The sequence below is a fragment of the Castor canadensis genome, chromosome 5, assembly GCF_047511655.1.
Source record: "Castor canadensis chromosome 5, mCasCan1.hap1v2, whole genome shotgun sequence".
In the NCBI taxonomy this organism is placed as follows: Eukaryota; Metazoa; Chordata; class Mammalia; order Rodentia; family Castoridae; genus Castor; species Castor canadensis.
Window position 1 is genome coordinate 178,032,242 of NC_133390.1, and position 15,403 is coordinate 178,047,644.

Consider the following 15,403-nt stretch of genomic DNA (forward strand, 5'->3'; position numbering starts at 1 on the left):
TTTTGCCTTTGTGGCTCCTCCTCCACCAAAAATTCATTAACAGTTCTGCTTTACATTGCATTTAGTAGTTTTTGCCAATGATAAAAATACTGTTATGCGCCCTAGTGACTGTCCCGGATGGATGTGGGTCCAGCTGTTAGATGAGGAAGTCTAGTGGGAAACTTCCAGGCGGAACTCAAGGCCCTGAGGCTCATCGAGGCTGTGCTCCTGAATCAATTGCAGGCTTTTGCTTAGCAGGTCTCTTTTGTCCGGGCGTGGAAGTCCTAAGCCCCGCCCCATTCACTGGACACGCCCCTTCCACTGACCCCGCCTCCCTCTCAGAACAAGCGCGCGGAGGCGGGGCCACGGAGCTGCGCGTGCGCTCTGTCAGCCGGCCCGCCACGCGCATGCGCTGCGCTGCCGCGCGAAGAGTATGGCTGGTTCCGCGCCAGGCTCCATGATGGCCGAAGATTACTTTGGAAATGCGGCCGAATGGGGCGACGACGCGGACGGCGGCCAGGTGAGGGGGAGCACCCAGAGCTCCCCGACGAGGCTCGTTTGTAGTCGCCGCCGGCGGGCCGGCCTGGTCCCCGCGGAGCCGGAGCGGGCCAGGCCGGGGCGTAAGGGGGGCGTGAACGCCGGGCGGCCGAGGTTGCGCCCTCCTCTCGGCCCCTTGCGGTCCGGCCCGGCCCCTCGCGGTCCCGAGGCCCACGGGTCTGAACAGCTGGCTCTAGCAAGGGCCACGGGCTAGCCCAGAGCTGCTGCCGCCTTGGTGCCTCAGTTTCCCCACGCGCGCTCTCTCTCTGTGGCACCTGGGGGGACCACTCATCCAGGCCCGAGCGAGGCACTGGTACTTCCTGCCCCGTGGCGGGTCGGACACGCCCCGCTGGTGCAAAGGGTCTGGGTCACACAGTTGTAAACAAAGTAAAACTCCGAAGTCCAAACCAGCATCCTGGGAAAAAAGTAGAACTTTCTACTTTGGGGTAAACCAAACTTTCTTCCAACACTTTTGGGCTGATTTCACTCATTGTACTAGACGACAGGAAGGGTCTTGCGGCCTTGACCGTCTGGGGGTGGGGGTGGGGACCTGGAGGCATCATTCTTTTCTCCCTGAACACAGGCTTGGGACAGGAGAGGTGACCCGCCCCACGTGCATGATTGACAAGCTTCACAGGCCCTACTTCTGGGAACTACCTTCTACTTGTGTGCGGGGGGAGCCCGGGATTTACTTTGCCTTTTTAATAGGAATCAAGATCAGTTTTGAAGGAACACAGGACGCGATGGGGTTTACTTCCCCGAGCAAGGACAGTGGTGCTGTGAGGGCATAGAAGATGCAGAGGTGGTGTTTTTGGAACTGAAGGAATCCCGTGTGGTTAGTTGCCTGGGTCACCAGTCTATAAGGAAGAGTTTGCCAAGAGTCTTGGAGAACTGTAAGGCTCTTTCTCAAGAGTTTGGCAGGGTGTGACATGAATGGATTTGCGCGTTGGATCGTCCCGCAGCGGTGGGGACTATTAGTGGAGGGGATAAAGAATCAGACTTGGCTAATTGGGAGCCTGGGCTAGATAATGGATTCCTCATTGAAGATTTTGAGTTGGGTCGTAAGTGACCTAGTCTTTTTTTATGACGAGGTCATAAAATTAATAAAGGAATGGGGAACCCATCCACGTCCTTTGTCTCTGTTGCCCTTTTACCAAATTGGACCACTGAGGAGGTCCAGGTGGAGAAATGTAAGGCCTGAATTAGCTTGGCGGTGAGCCTGTATTTGGCACTTCTTGTTCATATTGAGCAGTTGAGTCATAAGCTGTTAGGACTGATATGCCTTGGTGCCATTCAGTCCTCTGCCCTTGTTTCATAGACAGCACTGAGTTACTTGCCCCAGTGTATGCAGTTAGAAGTGGGAGAATCAAGCCTAGACCACTGGTGGGATGCTGTGGAGTCTCATGTTAGAAATTGACCTTTGTGGGCTCTCATTGATGATGAGGATGGGTCACTTGTTTATTCCAACTGACTGTGTGCTTGGAGGGGAAAAATAGCGGGTGACCCAAATTCTATTCACTTGATGTTGTCTTAGATTGTTTGGAGAGGCAGGAAGATGTGTAATAGGCTACTGTGTTAAGTAGATGATCGGAGCTAAGGGCTACTCACATGCACGTAGATTAGCCTGGCTACAGCTCGCACATGGGGAGTGGCAAGAGATGAACAAGGTGGGAAGGACTAGGTTGTGCTGCAGCTTGGATTTCTGAGGGAGCTAGGAAACTAAACAGCTGGATGTCAGATTTGTGGCTTAGGAGGGTGACTGTACCATCAATGGGAAAGGTGATTGCAAGGAATGATTGAAATTGAGGCATGTGGGGAGTATTGCTACTGCAAACATACAAAAAACAAGGATGAAGAAGGCAAATTTTTTAAAAAGGGCCAGATTGGGTCGGTGTATAGGAGATGGAGTTGATGAGTCTTTGTGACAGATGTGGGAGTGGAGAGAAGAAATTGAAGATTCCTCCAAGATTTCTGGGTAACAGGTGAATGATGGGAGGGGTGCTTTAAAAAAAAAACAACAAATTGTGGGAAGATATGTTTCCGGGGAAAGACATGGTCAGTTTGGATTCAGGAGTTTGTAGTGCTACAGGTGCATTGGATGGAAATGAGAATAGATTGCTGCACACTTGAGTATGGAGCTCAAGAGAGAGGTCTATGCCAAACTTTGGTTATACGAGCAGGTAGGTGACATGATGCTGGAGAAAATGTGGTAGTGGGAGAGGGGCCATCAGGGCAATGTGGACACATGAGAATGACTCTTAGGGTGAAGCTGGCCTTCTTCAAGGCTGTGCTCACAAATAGGGTCTGAGAGAAGACCCATTCTTTACAGTTACATCATCACACTCTGTCTGCTTCCAGAGCACTGCTTTCAGAATGTGAGTCCAGACCAGTGGTGGGCAGACTTCCTGTAAAGAGCTAGATAATAAATATCTTTGGCTGTGTAGGACCATGCCATAGCTACTTAACTCTGTAGTTTTAGGGGAAAAGCAGTCATAGACAGTACATAATAGAGTAAGTGTGAATGTGTTTCAGTAAAACTTTATTATAAAAATAAGAAGAGGGCTGGATTTGACTATAGCTTGCAGGTCCCTGGCCTGGCACTTACCAATTCTGTTAGAGTCACTTGCCGGAGGTTGGACTCCCACTAGTTTGTGAAGTCCTTGTATGGAAAAACCATGTCTTATGTTATATTGCCTTAGGTTCTCTGGGTGATGAGCCCAGTCTCAGTACAGTGTAAGGCTCAAAAGTATCTGCTTGTTGTTAGGATGACAGCATTAAAGCCGGACAGACCTGGGGTCATTCAGTCCACCATCACCACGTGGTTGTCAGCTGATGAAGCAGCCTGCTTTGCATTTAGGCTCAATCATGAGGTTGCTTCCAGCCAGAAGTGGGTCTAGACTCCAGCTAGGCCTGCTGATTTGAGGCAAGTTAGTGATTGTTACTTTCTAACAAGGATCATTCTGCTAGCCTTTGTTGGAAAGCTTTACATGACATGTATGAAGTAATAATAGTGAAAACAATAATTATTGCCTGTATCTTTTGAGATAAATGTCAGATTTTACTGTGGGCCCTTCCAAAAATTGGCTCATGGAATCGTCACAACAGCTGACTGGGAGTGGGCATTACAGTGTCTTTGTTTAACAGAAGGAGACATAGCCACTCAGGCTAGGTGACGTGCATGATGATACACAGGGTTTGCCTTGGGTGGAGTGGCCAGACATCCTACTGGGTGTGGTCCCGGATCCCATTTTTGTATCACTTACTACTTGTCCAGCCTTCATCATGGCATGAAATCACATGAGTGGGATACTTTGAAAACAGATGGCATTATACATACAGGATGTTTATATTAATGAAAAATACCCTTTCCAGCAGCAAGAAGATGATTCTGGTGAAGGAGAGGATGATGCAGAGGTACAGCAGGAATGTCTGCATAAGTTTTCCACTCGAGACTATATCATGGAGCCCTCCATCTTCAACACTCTGAAGAGGTATGTGAGAAGGTGTCTGTACTGGGGAGGAGCGTATAATTCAGAGAGGGTTTGTAAAAGACGCAGAAGATGATGTGTGAAGTAAGAAGAATGTGATCCTGCACAGTCTAGGGTTCCCTCGTCATTTAAAAATACTGTGCTGGACATGGTGGCTCATGCTTATAATCCCAGCTACTTAGGAGTAGAGATCTCTGTGCAAAGCCAGGCTGGGCAAAAAGTTACCACGATCCCATCTCAACAAATGAGCCAGGCATGGTGGTGCATTTCTATAATCCCAGCTGTGCTGGAAGCTTAGGTAGGATGATCACAGTCTAAGGCTGGACCTGGGCAAAAACGTGTGGCAAAAAAGGCTGGGGGTGTAACTCGGTGTCCCTGAGCTCTAGCTCCAGCACTGCCAGAGGTTTCCATTAACATATAATAGTTGCACAGGGGTGCATTTCGATGTTTACCTATGTGCTTACAATATAGCTTGTTGGATTCACCGCCTCCATCATTCTCCCTTAGTCGTCTCCTCCTCCTTAGAACAATTTCAACAGGTTTCATTCTTCTGTTTTCATGCATGAATGCAAGATAATCCACCATATTCACCCTTATGCCCTCCCCCCTCCCTCTGGTACTCACTCCTGGAAAAGACCTGTTTTACCTTCCTGTCCTTAATTTATTTTTTTTTAAGTATATTGATAGTCTAAGGGGTTTTGAGGCCTGTGTATACCATGCTTTAATCAAATTAACTCCCCGTTACTTACTCTTTCTCTGTCACCATGCTCCCCTAATACAGCAGCTTACAGTGTGTTACATTACATTATATTCATATAGATGGGTTGTTTCAGTAGTTTCCAGTATCTACCATTTTCCTTCCCGCCTCCTGTAATCCCCTCAGACACCCACTAGTACAATCTTGTTCTCTCTTACTATATATGTATGTGTGTGTGTGTGTATATACATATAAATATATATGTTTGTACTTACATATACATTTAACTTATAGGTCTAGCTTGCACATATGAGGGAAAATGTGACCTTTGACTTCTGGGCCTGGCTCACTTGGCTCAAATGAAGCTCCCCGGTTCCATCCATTTACTTACAAAGAACAGAATTTCGCTCTTCTTTATGGCTGAATAAAACTCCATTTGTGTATACACCACCTTTTCTTCATCCATTCATCAGTGGCGGGTTGTTTCCAGAGCTTGGCTCTTGTGCAGAGGGCTGCGGTAAACATGGGTGTGCAAGTGGCTTTATCACATCCTGGAGCACATGCCTTTGGATATTTGCCCAGCAGTGGTAACACTGGATCGTAGGGAAGTTCCATTTTTAGTTTTTTGAAGGACCTCCATACTGCTTTCCATAGCAGTTGTACTAATTGGCATTCCCACAACAGCATAGAAGTGTTCTTCCCCACATCCTCGCCAGCATTTGTGGTTTGTGTTATTGATGGTGGCCTTTCGGACTGGGATGAGGTAGATCTCAGTGCTGTTCTGATTTGCGTTTCTTTTATGGCCAAAGATGCTGGGCATTTCTTTTAGGTTTGGTGGCCATTTGGACTTCTTCTTTGGGGAATTGTCTTCTCAGTTCATTTGCCCATTCCGTGGGTTGTTCATTCTTTGAGAGGTTAGTTTTTGAGCTCCCTTTACATTCTGGTTATTAATCCCTTGTCAGATATGTGTCTGGTAAAGATTTTCTCCCATTCTGTAGGCTGTCTCTTCTGTCTGTTGACCATTTCCTTTGCTGTGCACAAGCTTTTCAGTTTCATGCAGTCCCATTTCTCAGTCCTTTCTTTTAGTTGCTGAGCTATTGGAGTTGTATTTGTTAAGTTGCTACCTGTGCTCCTGTGGTCCAGCGTGTTCTTTCTTTTTCTGGAGTAATTTCACCATTTCAGATCTTACATTAAGGTCTTTACTTTGAATTGATGCTGGTATGAGGTGAGAGACTGGGATCTAGTTTCCATCTTCTGTAGGTGGACATCCAGTTTTCCCAGCCCCATTTGTTGAAGAGGATATCTTTTCTCCAACGCATATTTTGGTCTTGTTTATCAAAAATCAGGTGGGTGTAGTTGTATGGGTTTGTTTGAGCATCTTACGTTCCACTGTCTTCATGCCTGTTCTGTGCCAGCACCTTGCTGTTTTTACTGCTGCAGCTCTAGGGTGGTTTGAAGTCAGGTATTGTGATGCCACCAGCTTTGCTCTTTTGGCTCAGCACTGCCTTGGCTGTTTGGAGTCTTCTGTGCTTCCACATGAGCTTTTCTATCTTGCTGAAGAACGTCGTTGTAATTTTGATAGGGATTGCTTTCCGTGGTGTAGTCATTTTCACAATATTGATTCTGCCGACCCATGTGCATGGGCTGTCCTTCCATCTTCTAATGTCTTCATTGATTTCTTTCTTCAGTGATTTGTAACTTTCATTCTATAGTTCGGTCACCTCCTTTGTTAAATTTATTCCTGTATTTAATGTTTTTGAAGCTATTGTGAATGATAATGTTTTCGTGGTTTCTTTCTCAGACTGTTCATTGTTTGTGTATAGAAATGTTACTGATTTTTGCATATTGATTTTATATCCTGCTTCTTTGCTGAATGTGTTTATGAGCACTAAGAGTTTTTTGGTTGAGTTTTTAGTCTTTCAGTTATAAGATCATATCTGCAAATAGAGACAGTTTGACTTCCTCCTTCCCTATTTGAACCCCTTGTATTTCTTTCTCCTGTCTTATTGCTCTGGCTAGGAATTCTAGTACTGTGTTGAGTAAGAGTGGGAATAGAGGACACCCTTGCCTCGCTCATGATTTTAGAGGAGATGGTTTCACTTTTTCCCCACTTAATATGATGTCATATGGTTTGTTTTATAGCCTTTATAATGGTGAGGAATGTGCCTTCTATTCCTAGTTTCTTCAGAGCTTTTATCATGAATTTTGCTTTTTCTGCATCTGTTGATAAGATGATGTGGTTTTGTCCTTGATTCTGTTTATGTGTTGTATTACGTTTATTGATCTGCTTATGTTGTACCATCCTTGCATCCCTGGGTGGAACCTACTTGATCATGGTGTATGTTCTTTTTAATGTGCTGTTGGATTGTTAGCAAGTATGTGATTGAGGATTTTAGCATCTATGTTCATCAGAGATATTGGCCCACAACTTTCTTTTTTTATTTTATCAATTTTTTATTAGGATCTATTCGCTGTACAGGCAGGATTCATTGTGACAATTTCAAATAGATTTATACTGCTTATTGGTTAGATCACCCCCCTAACTTTCTTTTCTTGATGCATCTTTACTTGGCTTTGATATTAGGGTAATACTGGCTTCCTAGAATGAGTTTGGTAGTTTTCCTTGCCTTTGTATTTTATGGAATAGTTTGAGGAGCATTGGTGTTAGATCTTCTTTAAAGGTCTGGTAGAATTCAGCAGTGAATCCATTAGGACCTGGCTTTTTCTTTGTTGAGAGGTTCTTTATAGCTGTCTCAGTCTCATTGCTTAAGTCTCTCATGACCTCTTGGTTCAATTTTGGTGGGTCATATGTGTCAAGAAATTTATCTATTTCTTCTTCATTTTCCAGTTTGCTGGAGTGTAGGTTTTCAAAGTATTTCCGTTGGTGTCATTGGAATAGTCCCTTTTTCATCTTTGATTTTATTTATTTGGGTCTTCTCCTTTTTTTTTTTTCTTTCTTTTTTTAGTTAATTGGGCTAGAGGTTTGCCAATTTTATTTATTGTTTTAAATAAATAAATAAAATCCATCTTAAAACCTGGTTACCTTTCTCCTTATCTCCCTATCTACCCCAGCTCACCCACATTTGTTCTACTGTAATAGTTGTTTTTTTCCCCCCCCCCAGGTATTTTCAGGCAGGAGGGTCTCCAGAGAATGTCATCCAGCTCTTATCCGAGAACTACACTGCTGTGGCCCAGACTGTGAACCTGCTGGCTGAGTGGCTCATTCAGACAGGTGCTTGGAGGATGAGCCCTGTCCTGGCTACTCACCCCACCCCCCACTTTTCATAGACCTTTGGGTTACTATAATGCTGATAAATTGGCAGCACCTTTCTTGTGTTTCTGGTTTTTAAGGTTTGTGAGTAAGAATTAAACTTCTTTCCTGTTTTTATCTGCTTGACTGCTCTGCACTTCTGTCCCCGAGGTTTGCAGATAGCTGCAAACAGGGTTCTCATGGGCCTGCTCTCCCCACCATGAGGAGAGCATGGGACAGCACAGTGTTCAGTGCAGCATTTCAGGAGGCCTGTCATAGCAGTGTTGATGGTAGATAACGCAGGGCTGGCTCTCTTTGTGGCTTTTAGCTAATAAGATCCGAGTGCAGCCTCAGTGTCAGTTCATTGAATGGGGTGCAGTGACATCACTTAAGTAAGCACTGTTCAGAAATCAGGTGACTCACTGCTGACACCGTGCTTAGATCCAAATGTGGCTCTTGGCTGCACCTGGGCTCTTCAGAGGGCAGGGTGTGTTTTCCATCTTCCTACCTGTCTGCTTTGGCCCTTTGTCTTCTCAGTAGCAGTTTGAAGATCTTGCTGTCCCTTCTATGTAGTCAGGGGGACTGTCCTGGCTGTTCCACACTGTGCTCCTTTTTTTGGGTCTTACCGCTGACTAGAATTCGTAACTAGTTTTAAGAGGTCCCAAATCTTGTTCACTTTCAGAAGTGGTCAGAAGCACTTCTGTGGCATTTGGAGACCTTGGCAATGGCATTTCTGTAGAACCAGCAACGCCGAGGTGCCAGTCATCTGCTGAGCTCCCATTTCCTTTCAGGTGTGGAGCCGGTGCAAGTCCAGGAGACTGTGGAGAACCACCTGAAGAGCTTACTGATCAAACATTTCGACCCCCGCAAAGCAGACTCTATTTTTACAGAAGAAGGAGAGGTGAGGTCTACTGTTCCTTGTTTGGCAGCATGTCCCAAGGCCTTTTGCTAGTTCCATGTGTGTGGTGGCATGTGGCAGATCATGTTAGTATGGGAGTTGGGCATCATGGGCTGAACCGCCCTCTCTGTGGCACCCAGACCATGTAGTACTTACCCAAGAGGTTCCGGCAAGAAGAGGCACAGTAAACTCCTGCTGACTCCAAGGTGCAGCTCTGGTATGGGGTGAGACAGGGTCTGACATGCAGGAGATTGTGGAGGGGAGGAAACCCTGTGTAGGAAGGTGCTAGAGGAGGCCGGGGTACCGGAAACCTGGGTTGTGAGTCTGATCCTGAAGGCTAGAGGTCAGTAAAGAAGTCAGTATAAAGTGCCTTAGGCCACACTACAGCTTTTAGGAGTGCCAGCAGGCCAATGAGCCCTGTCTTCTAGACTGGCTTGCCTCAGGCATTCCCCTGCACTCAGGCTGGTAGGATGGTAGGCTCAGGGTGCAGCTTCTGATCCATCAGTCGCACAGTAGGAGAGCCAGGAGACACATTTTCATGGCCATTGCATGTAGCGATAAACAGAACCACGTGTGCAATTAGGAACGTCTTTCTGGTGGTAAGGGAGGGGGTGGGGGCAGAGGGGAGAAATGACCCAAGCCTTGTATGCACATATGAATTAAAAAAAAAAAGAAGAAGGTCTTTTTTCTGCCAAGGGCCTTCAGCCCATTGAGAGGAGTTGATTGTGTGTGTGTGTGTGTGTGTGTGTGTGTGTGGCAGCTCCGCTGTACATGTGCTTCCACAAGATTGTCCTGTGTCTCCCAGGAGGTGCCTTTCTGTACCCTCTCACATTGAGTTAGAGTTATCAGAATCTGTAAGTGGGCATCCAGGGGCTTTCAGCCTGCCACTTGGCTGATCGTGTGGCCATGGCTAGCCCTGGGTCTGCTTCTGCCAGAACTGAGGTCACCCATCAGGCTCTTCCAGTTGGAAAAGCCTGTGATTGTTTTGTACAACATAGTCTTCACCTAGGCTAACACTGGGCCTCTTATCTCACTGCTTGCTTGTTGCAGACCCCAGCGTGGCTTGAGCAGATGATCGCACACACCACATGGAGAGATCTGTTCTATAAGCTAGCTGAAGCTCATCCGGACTGCTTAATGCTTAACTTCACTGTGAAGGTAGGAAGAGTCCTGGAGAAAGAGAAAAGATGAAAGTGTATACAAATGAAGGAATTTTGATTGTTTGGTGGTCCTGTTTCCTTAGAAAGGTCATATTTGCTTTTTAGTAAGGTGTTCGTTGTTTCACTGCAGTAAGCCTTACGCTGAGAAAAGGAAGTGTAGGACTCATACGTGTGCTTAGAGCATTGGCTTGTTCGAGGATCAGCTAGGGATGTATTTAGATTGTGCAGGTGTGCTGAGGGCCTTTAGCAAGGCTGGAAGATCGGATTCCGCTTACACATGAAACCCTAGGAGAGGCTGTGAGTGGGGGTCAGAGCCTACATTGTGGCAAAGAAGGAGGCAGAGTAAAGATTGGAGACCTGAGACTGGCCTTGTTCCATTGGGCACATACACCAGCCAGCCACTATGTTCTGAAAGGTGGTGCTGACAGTCAGCTTTGTTTTGTGTGGCAGCTGATTTCTGATGCAGGGTACCAAGGGGAGATCACCAGCGTGTCCACTGCGTGCCAGCAGTTGGAAGTGTTCTCTAGAGTGCTTCGAACCTCTCTAGCCACAATCTTGGATGGAGGAGAAGAAAACCTTGAAAAAAATCTCCCTGAGTTTGCCGTAAGTTCTTTACTTTGTGAATCTTGAGTCAAAAGAATGCTATTTGGGGTCTTGGGTCTCTGAGCATGAAAGCCCCCTTCCTTGGAGAGCATCTCCAGATCAGAAGACACCTATCCAGAGCTTCTTCTCTGCCCCAAGAACTCTTCTCTACACTTAACGGTGTAACACTGAGTCCTGTTTCCCTGTAATCTTCCAGAAAATGGTTTGCCATGGGGAGCACACGTACCTGTTTGCACAGGCCATGATGTCCGTCCTGGCTCAGGAGGAGCAGGGAGGCTCTGCGGTGCGCAGGGTCGCACAGGAGGTGCAGCGCTTTGCCCAGGAGAAGTGAGGCTGTGTTTCTTCTTGCCCTCCCTTTTCACAAAGCCTACGTCCTAGGTCCACAACCTGGCCTGCAGCCCCTTCTCTTCTGGCATCTAGGTGAACTCCTGCCCAGTAGAGCTGGAAGTCAGGATAGTTTTAATCCATGGGGAAAGCTTGCCTTTTAGAGTATTGCCATGACGACCATTTTGTAGTTCACTGGATGCTGGGATTCATGGCAAAGATCTCCCTGAGTCTGGATATCAAACTACTCACTGAACAGTCCTCAGGTGGTTGCTAAGGATTGTCAGGGAGTCCATTTCTTAAAGAATAAACTGTTTGGGTTTTTTTGGCACTACTGGGGTTTGGACCCAGGGCCTTATGCTTGCTAGGCAGGTGCTTTACCACTTGAGCCACTTCGCCAGCTGTCTTACAAAGCAAGTTGATCTCTTAGTAGCTTTACTTTCTTCTGCAACTGAATCTTTATGAGGTATTTTTAAAAGTACATGATTCCTCGCTCTTGCTGGGTGCTGGTGGCTCATGCCTGTAATCCTAGCTGCTCAGGAGGCAGAGAGATCAGAAGGCTCTCTAAAACCCTCTCTTGAAAAAACACCCATCACAAGAAAGGACTGGTGGAGTAGCTCAAGCGGAAAGAGCACCTGCCTATCAAATGTGAGGTCCTGGGTTCAAAACCCAGTCTGTCCCCCAAAAAAAAAAAGTACATGATTCTTTTATTGAGTCTACAAGGTATATTGGAATTGTTCTTTCCCAGTTTGCTCTAAATGTAGTGTTCATAGGTCAGTTAGTCAGTAAATCAGTGAATAAGAGAAATATGAGAAAATAAAGGGATCCCCCAAGTTTAAATGTAAGAAGGAAAAAGGTGCCTCGTTAGTGATGCTCTTGTGCATGGTTTTTTGTTTTTTGTTTTTTTCTCAAGAGGCCACGATGCTAGCCAGATCACGCTGGCCTTGGGCACAGCTGCCTCCTACCCCCGGGCCTGCCAGGCCCTTGGGGCCATGCTGTCCAAAGGAGCCCTGAATCCTGCAGACATCACCGTCCTGTTCAAGATGTTTACCAGCATGGACCCTCCTCCTGTTGAATTAGTGAGTTGCCTCTCATTTTAATGAGGCCCACTGGCAGGGTAGCTTTTGGAAGGCTCTTACATTCCCCTCGCTCACTTGGGCAGTGAGTACAAATCCCTGTTGATGTTTCTGGTTTCCATTCTTCCCCATCATGCTCCTGCTGCTTAGAGCCCTGCGTGATGGATGAGTGTGCATGCCTCCTGCCAGCCCCTTCCTGGTGTGCTTCTTCTTAGATCCGGGTGCCGGCCTTCCTGGACCTGTTCATGCAGTCGCTCTTCAAGCCAGGAGCTAGGATCAACCAGGACCACAAACACAAGTACATCCACATCTTGGCTTATGCAGCAAGTGTGGTTGAGACCTGGAAGAAGGTACCGTAAGCTCTGAGGACTCGGGGGCTCTCAGGAGACAGGTGTCCTCCTCTGCTTTGGTATTATTTGGAGCTTTTGGCTATAAGAAATCTTGAGTCTGCCTAGCATTGGAAATGTCTTTATATTGTGCATAAGATAGTGAAAGTGCTAAATGTCCCAAGAAGATGTATGTAGCTTCTCTAATACTTCTGCAAATTGTAATGTGAAGTATGACTAAAAATGAAACTGACTCCCTAAGCCATGCACAGACAGCAGACTTGCTGGTTCTCACATGCTGTATGTTGTGCACTTGTGCAGTTTGACAGTACCTTGCCTTCTGACTTCAGAGATGGGAAAGGGGACTTGCAGAGAGAGGTGGCCTGTGCCAGGATACCCTGATAGCAAGACCATAGCACTGTCATGATTCACCAAGCTTGTGTGTGTTTCAGAACAAGCGGGTGAGCATCAATAAAGATGAGTTGAAGTCAACGTCGAAAGCCGTAGAAACCGTTCACAATTTGTGTTGCAATGAGAACAAAGGGGCCTCTGAACTTGTGGCAGAGCTGAGCACACTTTATCAGTGTATTAGGTGAGCAGTGACACTGGGTCCCAAACTCACTAGGGGACAAAGGCCTCACATAAGTACTCTAGTTTTCTTTTTTACATGTACGGAAAACTTTTAAGTAGTTTTTGTAGCATGAGTAATTTTCAGGTATTTACTGTTTAGTAAATCCTCATAAATTAGCCCAAGTAAAAGGAAGATCACCCAGAATTAGAAAAAGTTGTAGTAAAAGTTAAACCAAAAAGTCTTGCTTAGAAATGACTTGTGATTATGTCAGTTACGTAAATAGATGTGCACTAGAAATAGTGCATCCTCTTAAGCATTTGAATCTTTTCCTTATTTATTTGTACTGGAGACTAAAAATGGGTGTGCTAAATAAAGGTAAGCTTCAGCCCAGTCCACCAAATTGTTCTGCTTAATGTTCTTTACCTTTTCAGTTGGTAAAGTGGTTTGAAATGAACTGAGAATCAAATCTTGCTTCTTGCTCTGCACCTTTGAGAGGCTGCTGATCTCATCAAGCCACTCCCACTATACTCTACTATGGCTGCACATAGTTAAGAGCGAGTTGATGGAACTTGGAATTTGTTCTTAGGCTCCTAACCTTAATACTCTCCTAGGATGTTTTGGTAGCCGTTTCTCCACTCTTGGTCTAAAGGAAGCACTCTTGTTTACGGTAGGTTCCCAGTGGTAGCAATGGGCGTGCTGAAATGGGTTGATTGGACTGTGTCAGAACCAAGGTACTTCCAACTGCAGACTGACCACACTCCAGTACACCTGGCCTTGCTGGATGAGGTAAGAAGGTGAAAGGACCAGGTATGACGTATCCAATGGGTCTGTGTGTTGTACCTTCGTCTTGGTGCTTCCTTTGCATCTACTGGGTGAGTTCAGTATTCTGTTCAGAGCTAGTCATTCATCTCCTAAGTGAGGATTTTCCTTATAAGGATGTAGTTTCATTGACTGTGTAGATGTCTCAGTTTTTATCAAGTGTCATGGGAAGAATGAGTAGCCTAGAAGCTGGCCAGTCCTGGGTCCAGCATACAGAACTGTGTGCATCATCAGTGACGAGCTGCTTTGGGTTGTCTGTGTGCTGAGAGTGAGCCTGGAGGCCCAACCACACTGCTCAGTGAGGATCCCTGTGGCCTATTATAGATCAGCACCTGCCACCAGCTCCTGCACCCCCAGGTCCTGCAGCTGCTTGTTAAGCTTTTTGAGACTGAACACTCCCAGCTGGACGTGATGGAGCAGGTAAGAAGCGCCCCAGAGCCTGGCAGGGTTGGGGAGCACCCTGCTCTGACCAGCTCCTTTGCCCCCCTGCTCTTCTGCAGCTTGAGTTGAAGAAGACCCTGCTGGACAGGATGGTTCACCTGCTGAGTCGAGGTTATGTACTTCCTGTGGTCAGTTACATCCGAAAGTGTCTGGAGAAGCTGGACACTGACATTTCACTCATTCGATATTTTGTCACTGAGGTCAGCAACGCACCGTTGGTTTCATGTTTCATACTCTTTACACTAGCAGTGCCCCTTCTGCCTTAATTTAGTTTATTTTGTACCTAACTCTGGGAACTATTTCTGATAATCATGGCGGTGACTATGACAGCAATTGGCTGAGCATCTCATACCTGTGTTTCCCTGCATTACCACCCTGGTACCTTAAGGGTTGGAGACTGGTGTTGCCAGGGAAGCCAAGGGGGAGGGCAGGTGATCTCTGGACTAACAGTCATCTCCCTGAATGTTGGTGTAGAGTCCGCACCAGCCATGCAGGCACACTAACTAACTTGAGTTTCTCCACTAGGTGCTGGATGTTATTGCCCCTCCGTACACTTCTGACTTCGTGCAGCTTTTCCTCCCCATCTTGGAAAATGACAGCATTGCAGGCACCATCAAAACAGAAGGCGAACATGATCCTGTGACGGAATTCATCGGTAAGGCCTACTCCAGTATCCCTTTGCTTCAGTGGGACACATCACCTCTCACCTCCCGTTTCTGACCAGTGACTTTGCCTCCTGTTGCAGCTCACTGCAAGTCTAACTTCATCATGGTGAACTGAATGCCAGTACCTGGCAGGGCTGAAGCAGAACCTTCTGGGGCCCAGCTGTGGAGGACCCTTTCAGGAAGCTGCTGTTTGCAGAGGCTCGCTCAGCCTCTTAGACATGGGGTCTGCTAGGAGGGGTGGAACTGTTTTAAAAAGAGCATGGTAGTGCTGTGCAACCTGCTCTTACGGACAGGCCCTTCTCTGGTCAGTGCAGCTCCGCCCTGTGTCCTGTGTGTAGTGCTTGCTTACCTCAGTACAGGAGGCAGGCCTGTGGTCCCTCATGGGGAATCCAGTAGTCCCCAGGGGTGGTGGGAATTCAGAAAGATGCTTCAGTGAACCAACCACTTTCAAGCTGACTTCGGTTTTCTCAAGAACTCAGTTGGTTAGTTCTTTTATCGTAGTTGTTTAGATTTGCTAATAATAATAAATTTTTAAAAAGCCTTTGTGTTGGATTGGAAGTTACATTGTT

General features: G+C 46.5%; 1 protein-coding gene across 3 annotated transcripts; it reads left to right on the top strand.

Moving 5' to 3' along the window:
- The first annotated feature begins 366 nt into the window (after window positions 1-366).
- Nelfcd (negative elongation factor complex member C/D) lies at window positions 367-15,392 on the top strand. Of its 3 annotated transcripts, none has more exons than XM_020173630.2 (15): window positions 367-499; window positions 3,892-4,007; window positions 7,824-7,933; window positions 8,743-8,852; window positions 9,900-10,007; window positions 10,460-10,612; window positions 10,809-10,939; window positions 11,850-12,015; window positions 12,228-12,362; window positions 12,791-12,930; window positions 13,581-13,695; window positions 14,053-14,148; window positions 14,229-14,369; window positions 14,695-14,824; window positions 14,915-15,392. In XM_020173630.2, exons 1-15 carry the CDS (start codon window positions 413-415, stop codon window positions 14,947-14,949), a joined length of 1,773 nt encoding a protein of 590 aa, XP_020029219.1. In that variant the 5' UTR covers window positions 367-412; the 3' UTR covers window positions 14,950-15,392. The 3 variants fall into 3 exon arrangements, 2 of the variants coding, with proteins under 2 accessions (XP_020029219.1, XP_020029218.1); XR_002212986.2 differs by having other exon boundaries at window positions 368-499; window positions 3,889-4,007; window positions 14,229-14,280; XM_020173629.2 differs by having other exon boundaries at window positions 368-499; window positions 3,889-4,007.
- The last annotated feature ends 11 nt before the right edge of the window (window positions 15,393-15,403 follow it).

Bases quoted from the DNA above. Each gene is read 5' to 3' on its own strand.
- Nelfcd (XM_020173629.2), top strand. From the start codon at position 413: ATGGCTGGTTCCGCGCCAGGCTCCATGATGGCCGAAGATTACTTTGGA. The intron at 12,931-13,580 runs GTGAGCAGTGAC...TGTTTACGGTAG, and splicing joins ACACTTTATCAGTGTATTAG to GTTCCCAGTGGTAGCAATGG. The intron at 14,149-14,228 runs GTAAGAAGCGCC...GCTCTTCTGCAG, and splicing joins AGCTGGACGTGATGGAGCAG to CTTGAGTTGAAGAAGACCCT.